The 16,535-nt window shown below is 35.9% G+C and overlaps 1 protein-coding gene across 3 annotated transcripts in view; it reads left to right on the top strand.

The window, feature by feature from the left end:
* Nucleotides 1–16,535, top strand: part of Ald1 (fructose-bisphosphate aldolase) — a 36,891-nt gene that overhangs the window by 4,859 nt on the left and 15,497 nt on the right. For all 3 annotated transcript variants that reach the window (XM_089645228.1, XM_089645230.1, XM_089645229.1), the window contains exons 2-3: nt 13,761–13,901; nt 16,102–16,368. In XM_089645228.1, coding sequence (XP_089501354.1) covers nt 13,790–13,901; nt 16,102–16,368 — 379 coding nt within the window. In that variant the 5' untranslated portion in view covers nt 13,761–13,789. The remainder of the gene's footprint in view (nt 1–13,760; nt 13,902–16,101; nt 16,369–16,535) is intronic.

The following is a 16,535-nucleotide window of genomic DNA, read 5'->3' as shown; positions in this document are numbered from 1 at the left end:
ACAGTGTAGTTATGCAAATTTCATGATATCAGAGCTCACTTTTAGAGCGTTTTTGCTGCTTCACTTCTTGAGATTGTATAGTCTTATGGAATGTTCGCAACATAATTTGATCGAAAATAACACAGCTTTATCAAAATTAGACATTTATGCGATTCCATTTTTATTTAATTTTCATATTCTTTCTCAAAGTATGTTTGCACAAACTTTGGCCGCTTTATCTTTCTCCTATTTTTTGCGATACGTTGTACAGTTTTATCGTTTGTACCTTTGAGAATTTTCTGTTTTTTTTACCTTAGGCAACACATTTTTTCTTAAAACTTTCGAGAACGTTTTTTTACCCCACTTTTGTGTTGTATTATTTTCCCCTTTTTTTTAAAAATAAAAATGAATACTTGTTAGATAAAGATGTCGCATCCCGCATCTCATTGCTTTTATACTTAAACGACTGCTATGAATTCAGTTTCACAGTTTTGATCTGTTTGTTGGGTAAAAATTGTTCGGATGATAGCCAACCTCCGATAAAAGAGGGCCCCAAAAGTATAAATTGATTTCTCTGCCATTTTACAATTTTATATTATATATTCTTCAGCAAAAAAATTGTTATCGTTTTTACCGCCCTTCATATGTTGCGCCCGAGTGCATTCCCTCAACTTCCCCAACCTTGCCCTGGCTCTTAAATACCTTTTGCGTACGTCCATACAATGTCTTAACTTTGTCTGGAGTAAGAAGGCTTATATTATTATCTTGCAATAATTTGTTCAAGTGTGTAGAAAAGTGTAGAGAAATTAAGAAATATTTCTTGTATCTATAGTATGCAGAATGTATCAGAAAATTAACCAGCCACTCTCCTGTGCATCATTGCAGTAAAAATGTAGACGTTATTATGCTGTCAGATATACTTTATTTTCAATTGAAAACAAAACAAAAATATTTTTCTATAACACCTCGCCACTGATCACATTGCTACACGTCGCAACGGATCACGTGATATGCGCTCTGACTCGTCTATGCGGTGCTGCTGGAATGAGACAGGGCGCGTGTCACGTGATCCGATAGGTGGAACCCAGTGGCGACGTGTGATGGAATTTTATTTTAATTGAAAAAAATATGTCATCAGACAGCAACATGACATTTACATTTTGAAATACATCTATTTGACTTTCATTTTTGTTTTCGGTAATGAATGAATGAATGCAAATCTTGGCAGTAGAAATCCACCCACTTCCCAACATCCTGCGCTGAAACTCAGCAGATAGACTCGTTGTCGATGACAACGCATTCTATAAACTTTGGGTGTGAATCACGTACTTCCTTTGGTGTAATCACGCTCGCGGACATAAATATGTATACGTATTTCTCTGAAATTGAAGGTCATTACTGTAGTTAATATGTGAAATTAATGTCGGTCCTACCCGATCGCATCTGACAAGGTCGGTAGCGCGGTCGACTTCGGTTCCTGGGAAGGAAAGACATTTTAACATAGATGTATATAGGCTGATTTTTTTAATCCAAAGATGCTAAGGAATTGCTGGTTAAAGTCTGTCGGGCACGTGCTGACTGGACACCCTGTACAATAGTATTACCTGTAAAATATTGTCTGGAATGACTTAATAAAGGTACCTACTATATCTGTATTAAATTTGAAGCTATAAAAAGCAATAGCCTTTCGATTTTACGACAGCTTTATATTACGGATTTGGCACAGGCTACTTCTACCAATCATGTCTGTGCCAAAAATGTCGCGTCCAAATCATGCACGTGCTAATTCATCGTGCAACTCTACACTCTGATCATTCAATTCTCGTTTGGCTTTGAACTAGAACTCTTTGCGATTATTTGCGTAGTTTGATGAGACACATTTATGATTAAATACCTTCTTGTATAATTTTGAAATGTTATGTAACGCGTGCTTCGTCATTCACCCCTTTTTCAAAACAACATAATATGTTGTCTCTCTCATCACCCAAAGTTCCTACTGTCAGTTCTGCCACGTTTACGTGACAGTTGACAGATGCTGCATTCGTTCGACTGTTGGAATACCGGTCATCTATCGGTGTTCCGGTATTTGGGGTCCGATGCCAAATAAGCCATCTTCTCTTCTGCGTCATTACCATGTCAAGGCTGATACTCCTTTCAATCCACTCTCATCTTATTTATTCTCTTTATTCCCGTTCTACTTCTCTTAACTCGTTATCATGCTGCCGACATTAGAGCTTTCAATCCCGAGAACCGGGATGCCGGGAATCCCGGACCTTTGTCGGCACCATAATCCGGTGCTGCGCTTGTATTTATACCGAGGATTACGGGATTTTTGTTTTGGTTTCACTATCTTGTATTAACCGTGGGAATATCTTTTTTATGGCAAAATGAGATATCGGGAAGATTTTGGGGTAGCTTATATTTGTTGTGCTGTTTTTATTGAAACCTGAATAACATTCAGGTTATTAAGGATGGGTTATTTCACAGAATTTGAACAATTCATCAAATTTAAACGTTCATTTTCGGGCTATGTGAAGGTCCTATTCAAGTTCTGTTATATCATTATAGGGTAGTTGCTTGACAGAACTTGAAAAAATATTTCACAGAACTTAAAAATTAACTTTGAAATTTGAAGAATTGTTCAAATTATCTGAAACAGCCCACCCTTAGTCTTGTGACATCACTACACCGGGATTTATCAGGTAGTCGAGCTTTCATTTCCTTTTGTTTCTCATTTGTTACGCAATTCATCCAACAGTTTCAAATGTTCTCCATAATAAAAGTTTGTTATTCTATGCATTTTTTTGTAATTTTTTTTTCTGCAGCTTCAATTGTATTAGTGAACTTAAGTTAATAATGTATGTTACCTATTCTATGCATAATACTTGGATAATGAAACATTTGTTAAAACTACTGTTTTTTTAATGATAATTTAAGCATTTAAATTCCCGGTGCCAGCACCGTGATCCCGGGATTGGAAAATGCTAGCATCTAGAATCCCGGTTTATGCTAGTGCATTGGTGCGCAGAAGATCAATCCTGCTAGCAAGTACCACCAACAGGTTTCTTTTTGAAACTGGTTATTATTGTTGTTGTTGTGAATGCAATGCGATAACATCGTGACGGTAATTTTATTCTCCGTACAGAATATCTATCATCAACGTCACTTCCTTTACATTCCGGCAATGGTTGTAACCTGACAGTTAGAATTATAATTTTCTACAATAGGTACCTACCTAGCGTACGAGTCATTTATTAGTTATTTAAAAACTAGCACAGACCCGTGAAAATCGCGGGATATTATAATTGCGATTTGGGAAGATGAAAGTATTTCTAAAATATTTTCCTAAATAAATAGTTTCATTTGTAATAAATATTTAAAATCAGCATTATGTCAATGATATAAACTTCAATGCGCACACATATACACACTACACATATCACCCGTCAATTACTAAATATACATATACATACACCACATATATACGACATTATAAGGAAACATCTCCTAGGTTTATCTTTCCTTGAAATATTTAATATCTGCAAATTAAATCACTTTTTTAGCACAAGAGTCCAAATGCGGTATGTTGTTAGGCTGAAGATAGTGCGAAGAGGAAGGTGGGTACCTGGCTATTCAGATCTGGTCACCAAAATGCGGTCAAAAGCCGTTTCAAGCAACGTTTCAATTCTGAATGGTGGTCTTACACCACGGCGATACTAAGAGTATCTTCCACTCCGAAACGGGCCGCATATGTGTAAAATATTATTTTGAATATAGTAAATTGTGAAATAACACAAATCGATCAAATAAAATTTACTTGCGCACGCCGGGATTTGAACCCGCGACCTTCGGCTTGCTAATCGAGAGCCTTACCCCTGGACCACGGGTGTCCTCAATGTAATTATCACGGTAACCAATGTAGGTACTGTTTATTTCTGTAGTATAGGGTTATCCAATAAGAGGTGTTATTTTGAATAGCCCGCTATTTCGGTAGATGTTACTTTTGAAGCTGTCATTTTTTGACATTTGACAAGTAGAAACTACGCCATTAATAAAAATGGAACGATACACGCTTCAACAACGCATTGAAATTATTAAAATTCACTTGAGTGAATCAAATGCAAATCATCTTGAGTGATGAGGCCCATTTCCACCTCGGTGGCTTCGTCAACAAGCAAAATTGTCGCATCTGGGGCTCGGAAAACCCAAGAGTTATTGTTGAAAAGCCTCTCTATCCTCAACGTGTGTCTGTTTGGTGCGGTTTATGGTCCGGCGGAGTCATTGGACCTTACTTTTTCGAAAATGAGGCTGGAGCAACAGTTACGGTAATGGATTGCGCTATCGAGAGATGATTAATGATTTTTTATGGCCGGAATTGGATGGTATTGATCTGGACAACGTTTACTTTCAACAAGACGGCGCTACGTGCCACACAAGCAACGAAACCATTGATCTTTTACGATTGAATATCAAAATAACACCTCTTATTGGAAAACCCTGTATAAGTTCCGTACCTACTTCATCGCTGGTGGCATGAATTGTTCCTACAATCTGCTCGGATTGTGAAAATTATAATTTCAATTACAATAATTTCACGCAGGTATATTTTAAATCACGGTACAAACATCCGAAATTAGTATCTTTAATGTAATCAATGATTTTACTGCAATCAAAAATGTAACGAGAGATTCAAATCAGATTGTTTTTTTTTCCTTTTTATCGAATAGCTTTTTACCTTAACGCGGCGTTATCGTCATTCGCTAAAATAATCGTTGTGCGTAATTAATGTACTTTTTACCTGTGTAATAATAATGATGACGATAAGGAGAATATTATGTGCTCTTATCTACAGGAAGTTTGGATTAACAACGATAAAACGCTTATCTAGGAGCATTTAAAACCGTATTTAAGTAGAGTGTTATGTATTTGCGTTTTTGGTAATTAGTACAGATCGGCATACATAACTTTACAGTCGTTTATATAAAGGGTTTTCCAATAAGACTTGTTATTTTGATATTCAATCGTAAAAGATCAATGGTTTCGTTGCTTGTGTGGCACGTAGCGCCGTCTTGTTGAAAGTAAACGTTGTCCAGATCAATACCATCCAATTCCGGCCATAAAAAAATCATTAATCATCTCTCGATAGCGCAATCCATTCACCGTAACTGTTGCTCCAGCCTCATTTTCGAAAAAGTAAGGTCCAATTACTCCGCCGGACCATAAACCGCACCAAACAGTCACACGTTGAGAATAGAGAGGCTTTTCAACAATAACTCTTGGGTTTTCCGAGTCGAGATGGAAATGGGCCTCATCACTCAAGATGATTTGTAGAGCGTGTATCGTTCCATTTTTATTAATGGCGTAGTTTCTACTTGTCAAATGTCAAAAAATGACAGCTTCAAAAGTAACATCTACCGAAATAGCGGGCTATTCAAAATAACACCTCTTATTGGAAAACCCTGTAGCTAGTGTAGAGAGAGGAAGTCAATAAAATTAAATTTTAGAAATTTTCAATTTCTGAGACAATATATTGTTTATTGTACACGGAGGGATAGTAACAGATTAGTAGAAAACGTTACAAGTAATCGTACTGCTTATACCAGCTGTAACCAGTGGCGGCCAGCTAATATGTGCTCCCGAGCGCCGAACAACCAACAAGATTTCCGACATGGCTAATCACAATACGAAACTCGGTTCGGTTATAATATCTCATTCAAAAGGTACCTACTTATTAAGCGCGCTTAACTTGCAGACCGACTTTGACTTGTGCCTATGTTTGTAGCAGTTCGTTTTCGATTGCGATCCAAAATTTAACTGCTTTGTCGCATATTCTGTGGAACAGTCGAAAGCGTGGGTCCATACCATTACATACTATTCTTTGCAAATAATACCATATCAAGAACGGCGTTCGGAGTTTTACCACCACATCAGAAGGAACGGTTTATTCAGTAGAAAGTTAAACTAAAACGCGTATGTTTGATATTATTGTCGATATCGTTGTTTCAATTTACCATCTGCTATTTTTCAGCGAATGTTACGCTTCTTCGATACAAGCATACAGGATAAAACTTGTCATTAAGAGATGAGTGATGGTCAGATTACTTATTATCAGTTCAGTCAGTACTCGCCGTTGCCAGGCATTGTCTCTTGAATTTAAAACTTTTCTTACTCTGAGAAAGTTTTGAAGTTTAATTGCATGTTATACTAATTTATGATTACTTTTGTGTTTGTTCAACGTATAAATTAAGAATGAGTTTGAATGTGGAATACATTAAGAATAATAGGTCGAGTTTTGAAAACAAAGTGATAATAAAAAATGCCGGTCCACCTAAAACCTGAACTGATAATAAAACAAGAGTGCAAATCTGGATCGAAGAAGTTTACTCGATCATTTAACAAAACAATGTATAACAAAGCTTGTAGCTCTGTGCATGTGATCAATTGAATAGTTTATTTTGTTTTACGTGTTTAATTTACAATGTTGATTCAGTTTGGACAATCAGCGGTGTTACTGATGTAACTCACCTTTCTGAAAAAATCAAAAAACATAATTCTTATCATTTACATTTACAAAAAGTTTTGAGCTTAAAGGTTTTAGGAAAAGTTGACATCAGAATGCAATTGGATTCAGGCTACCGTGCCTAAGGTAAACACCATAATGAGCTATTTAATAAAAATCGATACAGGTCAAATTTCCCAGAACATGATTTCAATGTGACGCTTAAAACGTATGACTTCCTAAATAAAGTTCAGTACCTAAAAGGTAAACTCTGTGCAATTTACGCCCGCGACGATTTTTCAAAAGCTAACGGCGCTTTATCAATTTTACAACTTTTTTATAGTACTTGTTTATTAGAAGACTTTCCCGAGACTGTGAAATTACTAAAACTTTTGTGCACCATTCATGACCTTTGGAATGACCTCAGTTGAAAGCTAAAGATGTTTCTCAACGTTAAAAAGAATAAAATCTTTTAACACGTTGAGCCAGGACAGACTGAACGCACTATCAGTGTTAAGCATTGATAGAGGTCTTTGCTAAACAAAATGAACAGAGAATAGAACTTCTTTATAAATAGGTATGTACCTTTATTTAATTTATTTTACGACTTAATGTTGTAATCCGGTGAACCCCCACATATTTTGACCACCGGCCGCCACTGGCTGTAACACAGAAGTATTAGTGGCTGACAGATTTTTAAACTGACAGACCCCCAGGATTAGGGACGTATTACTATGGTATTAAGACGGAGATAGCGGACTCCGTTAAAATCTGTTTGATTTGACAAATATCAATCAGTCGCGCAATGAAAATTTTAAAAAGCAGTAATACCCATTGGCAGCACTATCAGAGGAATATTTTAAATCAAAATTAATTCGATTTACCGAAGCAAATATGGAGCGCCTAATAAAATTGGCCAAATTTCGAAGCAATTCAAAGCAGACCGGATCAATGACATCGCAAATGTCATCTGAGGAAACGTGAAGTTAGCAACTAAACGCGAAATGCAAAAATAACCGTGTTTTTGAGGATTGGAACAAAGTGATGCCAGTCTAAAAAAATCTTGCAATTATGAGTGAATATTTTAACCCGAGCATTATACGAACCTTCTCACGGTATAGCGGGTCCTTGTTCATTCCTATAAATGAATTCGATAAAATTGCCTTCAGAATCATTTCGATTCTGAGATTCTTAAGTATGCTATGAATTGAATATACTAAATACATGTCGGTCCTACCCAATTAGGATTTGGCTCAGGTGTTAGCACGGCTGACTCCGGTCCTTGTGGAGAAAGGTTCAACCCTCAGTCAAAGAAAAAAAGTACATGTATTATATTAAAAAGATTTTTTTATGGATTTTCGTTTACTTATTCATTCAACACATAAATACGCTACAAGGCTCACAGAAAACTTACTAATACCAAAAGCAAACAAAACAATATTCCAAAAAGGACCATACTACATGGCCATTAAAGTATATAACAACCTTCCACATAACATTAAACAAATACAAGATACACACAAATTCAAATCGTTACTAAACACTTTCCTTGTTAATAAATGTCACTACACGTTGAGTGAATACCTCACGTAAATGAAACACCTATTTTTATTGGTATATACACGGTGTCCGGAAACTCGTAGTACAAGCGGGAAACTGGAGAATCTACACCACATGGGGAACCCAAAAAAACATAAAGTTTTTTGATTTGAGCATTTTCAAAAAAAAAAAAAAAAAAACCAAAAAAATATATTTTTCGGCTATTTTAGGGTTAAAGTTTTTTCTGGTGTTTAGGGTTGAATAACAGATGTTTTAACCCTGCAGAGCAGAAATATTTTATGATTACACCGGGTTAAATGAAGGGTGATTTCAAAATAATGCTTCAAATCCGAGTTTCTTCATTTGTTTTACTTTCAAATAGTTTTGAATAGTTGGGTACTTTGATCTTCAGTAATAATTTATAAGAATTTGATTAAAAAAAAAAAAAAAAATCAACTTCAAACTCGATTTACTCGATAACGAAAGCTCAAATAAAAAAAAATATACTACAAAATCGACTCCAAATGTGATGTAGATTCACCAGTTTCCCGCTTGTACTACGAGTTTCCGGACACCCTGTATATTTGTATTTTTTTATTTTTACATTGGTATATTGTTATTTTATCTGTATAAACATTGTAATTAAATAAATGTGGTTAGCTGGAAGAAATGGGGTCTACCCATAAGCTATACCTTTTGTAATTTTAATTTTACAATAAATAATTTTTGATTTGATTTGATTTGATTTGATTTGAAAGAAAAATAAACGGTAACAACGTAACATTATTTGCTTATCAAACATTACGCAACTTTCTGTCTGTATGACCTTTCCAAACACGTTATCTGACAAAAACAAGCCGGCGACTCGCTGTACCACTGTTACAAGTCGTCAACAAATAAGAATGACAATCTGTATTCAATTCAACAATAATTAATTCGTCTGACGAAATTACGAAGTAAACTAAAAACAGAACAATACACTGAAGATATGAACCGATAGAAATGAGTTGTGGGCGTAAACCTGTGCCTGAACTAAGCTAATTTTTCCTTATGAAATAGCGAAATTATTCATTGTAATCAATTTGATTTTGCTGTGAATTTTAACCGCATCCGCGGTGCAGTCACTGCAGTTTTCAAGGAGTTTTAAAGTGCTCTAACTTCGGGAGGCGATTCTACTTGATAGTAGAAGTAAAAAAAATTAAATAACTTTTTCCGTATAGATTTTTTTTCCAGACAAACAATTCAATATTGTTTTAAGTTGTGATAAATAAATTCGTAAATAAAATTTACCAATACATCTTCTATAACGATTTAAAATGTGCCATTTTTTATTTACCGCCAAAACGACTTGTTCGTTTTTATTCGTGACAGCAGTCTTACCAGCCGGTAACGTTTTCTACGTCAGCCAGTTTGAACCGTTTATGAAAGTGCGGTTTTAGACCGTTTTTAATATAATTAATTATTGTGAATGAAAATATTGAAACTACAGATTTTAGAACGATATCAGAATGATTAGAAAAATTAACTTTAAATCTTCCATACATTTTTATTCCATAGTTATATGTGAAAATAACCCATTGTATGAATGTGGACATTTTACACAACAGTTCCTTAGTTTGCCCACGGCACATCTATGCTGAGCCAAGTGACTTCAAATACCGTCGATTGGCTGAATATACCCAGCGCCCCACTTTGACCTTCATCAATTTTCCTCCACCATATGAAGAAGAAGAATTGTCCGTCTCAGGCTTATGAGTCGAAGAGTCTCGTGTAAATTGGCCACAACTGTTTTCTTTTACATTGATGTGGATCACACTTCTAGGATTTTATCTGTTCAGTGAATCACCGATAATTCAAAAACCTGTTTCGAACGACATTTTGAATTTGGAAAGGCGACTAGGGGCCCGACTGTCGCGCCTTCGTTTCGACCAATCAAACGGCGATAGATTGAACCTTGAATAATTTGACTTACACAAAAAAAAAGTTATTTTTAGAAATCTCAGACCTTGGAATGTTGTTGTTTTGTATACTGTTTGCAACCGTATTATTGATTGGTACACAATTATTTTAACGGTGAAGCGCCCTTCCGTTGCCTTCGAAACTTCCTAAAACGGTTTATTATTTATTAACATTATAATATTAAACATTTGGTTAGTTGGTCGAGCTGTCAATAGACCCAGGCGTCTCCACAAGTCCTCCAATAAATATTTTACGCCTTTAATGATGGTAGTAAGATTTTTTTACATTAGCTCAACACAGAAGGAAAATGATTTCCCTCAGGGCCTATGTCATCTTTGGGGATGCTGTGTGATGGGTTTTTTTAAGGAGGGGAAGGAGAGGAAGATCTGGGAAGGAAAAGGGTGTGACGGATGGGTAGAAATCTGGGAATAACTGTGTCCAGGGGTGACGGACGTTTTAACTCATCCCTCCCACTGTGGTGCAAGGCGATGGGTCGAGAGACTCACTCCATGAACTCGGGCACTCCTGCTAAGTCACCAAACGTAACGAACATATGGAAGAGATATTGGTTATCCAATAAATGGTTCCCGGGGCGGCGGTGATTTTTCGCAAGCAGGGGTTTTTTTGAGTACTGAATGTAGATGAGCAATATGTTATCAAGTATAGGGTTTTCCAGTAAGAGGTGTTATTTTGATATTCAAAGAAAAATGCCATTTTTTAATATAAATGATCGAATGTTTATTTCATTATAAAGAGGAAAGTATGCCGATAATAGTGAAAAATACCATCAGTCAAATGACCACCACGACCACGCCTACAGGACCATATCCTTTTCATGAAATTTTCCATAACCAAATTGCAAAGTGGCTGCCTTATGTCCTCGATAGCCTCACGAATTCCATCTTTGAGGTCTTGAATCGACGCTGGGCTGTTGGCGTAGACCTTCTCTTTCACGTGGCCCCAAAGGAAGAAGTCGCAAGGTGTTAAATCACAACATCTCGGTGGCCAATTGTGATCACCTCTTCGAGAGAAAACACGGTCCGGAAACTTTTCCCGTAAAAGATCAATGGTTTCGTTGCTTGTTTGGCACGTAGCGCCGTCTTGTTGAAAGTAAACGTTGTCCAGATCAATACCATCCAATTCCGGCCATAAAAAATCTTTAATTCCGTAATTAATATTCAAAATAACACCTCTTATTGGAAAACCCTGTATTTCGCAGCTGTTGTAAATGACATTGAAAAGCAAATAATTTAATTTTCTTTTGAAATTAGGACAGAGAATCATTTTTTAATAATGTTAACAATTATTAATATTGTTATTAAATATTTATTTTTGCTTGCTTCTGGCGTTACGTCGATAACGCCCTGGGATCATTGAAAAACCCCTGGGAACAGTACGGCTACCATGTACTGCGCAAGTCAATGTTTGGGGCTAGTTTTTTCATCATTGCGGCCTTATTATTTTTAAACGCTTTGTAATTTTGTAATACGAGCAATAATACAAATGATTTATTTAAAAAAATCTATTCGGGTAGTTTGGAAATGTCCAAGTTTACCAGTAAATTCAATAATTCTTAAATTGTAACCTTTTAAATTAAATGAAATATGCACTAATAAGCCAGTTATGATTATAAATTTTAAAAGATTACTTACTACTGTTTTAACAATTTTATTCACTTGAAAACTTTCATTCCCAACTACCATCTAGAATACACAGATAAAATCTTATGTATTATTTCTTGCGTTCGCAGACTACAAAGTGTGTATTTTTTAGTGTGTGCGGAAAATACTCAAATATTTGAACAGGTAATTGTTGATATTTCGAAGCTTTGCCAATATTTGGGTACATTTGACTCCATCCATTTACTTTTATCAAATTGTGTGTGTATTATATTAAGGATAAGCTTTGGTTCCAGTTTTGATTATTGTCCTCCAACGTTCTAACGGCGAAAGACCGGAAACTACCGAATCCGGTCCCCGCGCTCCGCTACTCGCGTGCTAAATTCGCCAATTAACCGAGCTTTTCATACTCTAAATAATATTTGTCTAAACTCAAACATTGACATTTTTTCGGATTCACTGCCCAAATTCAAACGTGGCATCATGTCAATAATATAAACTGTTCAATGCGCATACATAAAGAGACACACACACACAAACACTCACCCTTACATTACACACACACACCTATATATTATACACGTCACTTGGTAATTAGTGAATAAACATACCACTTACCAGACATTAAAAGGAAACATATCATTAACGTGAAATATCTAATTCCTGTATATTGTTTCATCGCTATAAATCATGTACTGTTTGTTTCTATAATATAAAATAATAAAACAAAATAAAGTGAAAGACGTTTCGACGAAATATTCGTGCGAAATAGCGCCATCGTGAAACCAGCATATCACAAAAACGAAATTATTTTTGGAAAACCGCCATTGAAAAACCTGCCTCAACCCTATCGCAACCCCTTCCTATAAAGTCTCCACCTATTTCCGTGTCCCAGGTCAGGTTTTCCGCAGTACTGCAGCGGCGGCCGCGCCGTGCGCCCGTTCGCCAGTACCACTCGCGTAACTATCTCCAAACCCTCAGAATTTGCATCATGATGTAATATATCGTGATAATGCTGATAATTTTTGGTTTTTATTATTCTACTTTGCCGATTTCGTCTTAAATTTTTTGTCCATTTCTACTTCGCTTCTTGAAAAGGTAACGATTTCAACGTCAGTTAATTGTTTTCCGAAATTATCTTTGGTTTTATTACTGCGTAGTTACTTTGATTAAAATTTCGTAAAATTAAAATTCTCTGATTTCCGATTTCCCACGTAATGTAAATTTCCCGTATGTCGTAATTTTTTGTCCAATGTCTACTTCGCTTCTTAAAAATTTCCTACTTCAATGCGTACTATTTTTTTAAGACAAAAAAACGATTCGTTTATTACTGCTTAATGTTTCGTAAAATTTAAATTCTAAATATAATTTCTGTATTTCCTGCGGGATTATCCAGTAAATCATCACTAAATTCTTTCAATTTGTAAAGTGTTTGCCTTATTTTCTTCTTATTCTCTTCATTTATGACATATTCGCATTATTTTCCTCTTATTTGTGAAATATGTGATCATTGATGGCAGATTCATAATATTATATATTCCATAAATTAGGCTAAATAATAAATATTGGAGGCAGATTCTCGTCGACTTTTTTATGGCATATTCGCAAAATTTTCCGTATTTTTGATACATATTTGCCTTATTTTCTTCGTATTTACGGCATATTCGCCTAATACGTTAAGTATTTTCCTCATTGGTGGCAGATTCTCACCATATTTCGTATTATTTATGGCATATTCGCCTTATTTATATAATGTTTTCCTCATTGAAGTCATATTGTCGTCTTAATTTCTTATTTGACATATTCGCCTAATTAAAGGAAAATTTTCTTCATTCGTGGCAAATTCTCTCCATATTTCGTCTTATTTGTGGCATATTCGCGTAATTTTCCTAATTTTTGTTACATATTCGCCTTATTTTCTTCATATTTACGGTATATTCGCCTAATACGTGGAAAATTTTACTCATTTGCGCCAGATTCTCACCATATTTTGTCTTATTTATGGAATATTCGCCTTCTTATTATTGTTAACTGTAGTTTTCTCCGATAGATTGAATATTATTCATCTCTTTGGGCTCGAGAATTCGTGACTAATTTTGATATAGTTCTTCTTGCTGATTGCCAAATAACCAAAAGTAACCATTCTATTGTCTTTTTGTCTGCAGTTCAACCGCACTACTGACCCAGCTTCATCATGACCACATACTTCGAGTACCCCTCGGCTGAGCTCCAGGAGGAGCTGAAGAAGATCGCCTACGCCATCGTGGCCCCCGGCAAGGGAATCCTCGCCGCTGATGAGTCCACTGGTAAGTCATCCACATTATTCAGTTAACTATCTTATTCCTGATAGACCCTTGGTATTGTTGTCCCTGTTATTTCCACTCTGCTATGACTTCCTCCCTTCTTTTTCGTGTTATTTGGAGTCTTCTAAAGTTCTCTCTCTTCTTTTTAGTGTTCTTTCCAGTTTGGAAAGAACTATTTTAGTGTATATAATAACCTCCCATTCTTTAAATTCTCTCCTTTTTCGTGATTTTTCCACACTGCTAACATGCCCTATCTTATTTTTCTTAGCGCTCTAGATGCGCGTTCTTTACTATCTTCTGGAGTCATTAGTCATTAGTGCATTATTTTTCGTGTTCATTGCAGTCTTCCGAAACTACGCCTTCTTTTTCGTGTTCATTGCAGTCTTCTGAAACTAAGCCTTCTTTTTCGTGTTCTTTGCAATCTGTTGGGAACTATAAATATATTATGTTTCTTGTACTTTGCAATCTGCTGGAACTATATCTTCCTTTTCGTGTTCTTTGCAATCTGTTGGGAACTGTAAATATATTATTTTTCGTGTTCTTTGCATATGCTGGGAACTTGATATTCCTGTTGGCATTCATTGAAGTCTGCTGGAACTATGCTTCCTTTTTCGTGTTTTTGCAATCTGCTGGGAACTGTGAATTCTTTTTCATGTTCTTTTCACTCTACTGGGACCCATGAAAACTTTTTCGTGTTCTTTGTGCAGTCTGCTGGAATTAGTTGCCTCTGCGTTCATATTATTTGCACTCTGTTGAAATTCTCTCCCTTCACTTTTGTATTGTTTACTGGAATACTCGCCCTTATTTTTTGTATTCTATGCACTCTGATGGGAACCTTTACCTTCCTTTTCACATTACACTGTCACCCTTCTTTTTCGTATTTTAACTTCTCTCCCACCATTTCGTATTGATTGTACTCTATCAAAATTATCTCACTAAAAAAAAATTGATGAATTTTTATTTTCAATATATTTTCTTCTATTTGGGAGGCGGGTTTGGGTACCGCCGCCCCATTTATTGGATAACCAACTACTCTGCCATAGGTCACCTTAAGTGGTTTGCTACTTTTGGCGATTTAGCAGGGTTTCCCGGGTTCATCGGGTGTGGTGTGTTCAGGATTCGCCTACCCACCAGCTGCGTGGCGTGCCAGATCGAGTGAAGCTGGTTTTGGGAGACCCTTTGACCTCTCCAATTGGTCTCTCGACCCATTGCCTTGCGCCGCAGTGGAAAGGATGTATTCATATGTCCGTCACTCCTGGACACACTGATCCCTAGATTCATACCCAACCCTCATACCTTTTACCTTTCCAGAACTTCCTTTCCTTAAAAAAGACCCTCCACACAGCATCCCAAAAGATGTCATTCTGAGGGAAATTATTTTCCTAATAAAATAAAATATGTTCCAATGTAACAATAACAATCAATAATAGAATATGGAATTATTGCTAGGGGAGGAGCAACAAACTCGGCTATCAATTACATAGAAACCGCACAGAAAATCATCTTCTAAAAAAACATAGACTGACTGATACAGACCAAATATTCAACAGCTGTGACGTACTAGATATACGCCAATTATATGTTAAAACACTACTAAACTACATTTTGACAAAAAAAAAATTTCAACATACACAAAATAACACTAACAGACCAGTTAGACAAGCGTACAAAGAAAACATAAAAACTCCGACAGTAAATTCAAGCTTTGGACAAAGACACTGTCAATACCATGCTATAAAAGCTTTCAACAGTGTAAAATTTGAAATTAAAATTGAGGAAAACAAAAATAAATTCACACACAAAATTACAAAATGGATTAAAGAACAAAAAAGACAATATTACCAAAATATCATAGCATAAAATAAAAACAAAACCTACACGTAACACACAAAACCAATATAAACACACATCACTCACAAACACACAAGATTATTTTCAATGTATTATTCTTTAATTTTAAATATATTATTGTATATTATGTATTTTTAATTTAAAATGTATTATTTCTCTTTAAATGTATTATGTAGATTATATTTTCATATTATAAAATGAAGGCCTCAACTCGGGCAAGCCACCCAGTGAGGCCTACATTACTGGAAAACTTAAAGTGTTAAAAATATTGTACCAAATAAAATAAATAAATATTCTCTTACCACTCGTAATAAAAAAATAATATTGCTATAATGTGTGTTTTCATTTCCAGGCACAATGGGCAAGCGCCTGCAAGACATCGGCGTTGAGAACAAAGAGGAGACTCGCCGCAACTACCGCGAGTTGCTCTTCGGAACTGACAACGCCATCTCCGAGAACATCTCAGGCGTCATCCTGTACGAAGAGACCCTCTACCAGAAGGCGGCTGACGGCTCCCCGCTGGTGGAGTTCCTCAACAAGCGTGGCATCATCCCCGGCATCAAGGTCGACAAGGGTGTCGTGCCGCTGATGGGATCCGAAGATGAATGCACAACACAAGGTACTAATTATTTTATTACTGCCTTCTGAAACAACTTTTTCTTTATATTTTTTTAAGGTTATACCCATCATTGTAATATATCATTAGAGAAGAAGATGATACTAAAATTCTAAATTAAACATGAAACAGAACAAGACACAGAAAATAATAAGGTAACGGTGACAACT

This window comes from Hesperophylax consimilis, chromosome 22 (genome assembly GCF_061612785.1).
Source record: "Hesperophylax consimilis isolate HC1 chromosome 22, BYU_Hcon_1.0, whole genome shotgun sequence".
Classification (NCBI taxonomy): Eukaryota; Metazoa; Arthropoda; class Insecta; order Trichoptera; family Limnephilidae; genus Hesperophylax; species Hesperophylax consimilis.
The sequence above is the reverse complement of the archived record's forward strand: the minus strand, read 5'-3'. Positions and strand labels throughout refer to the sequence as shown.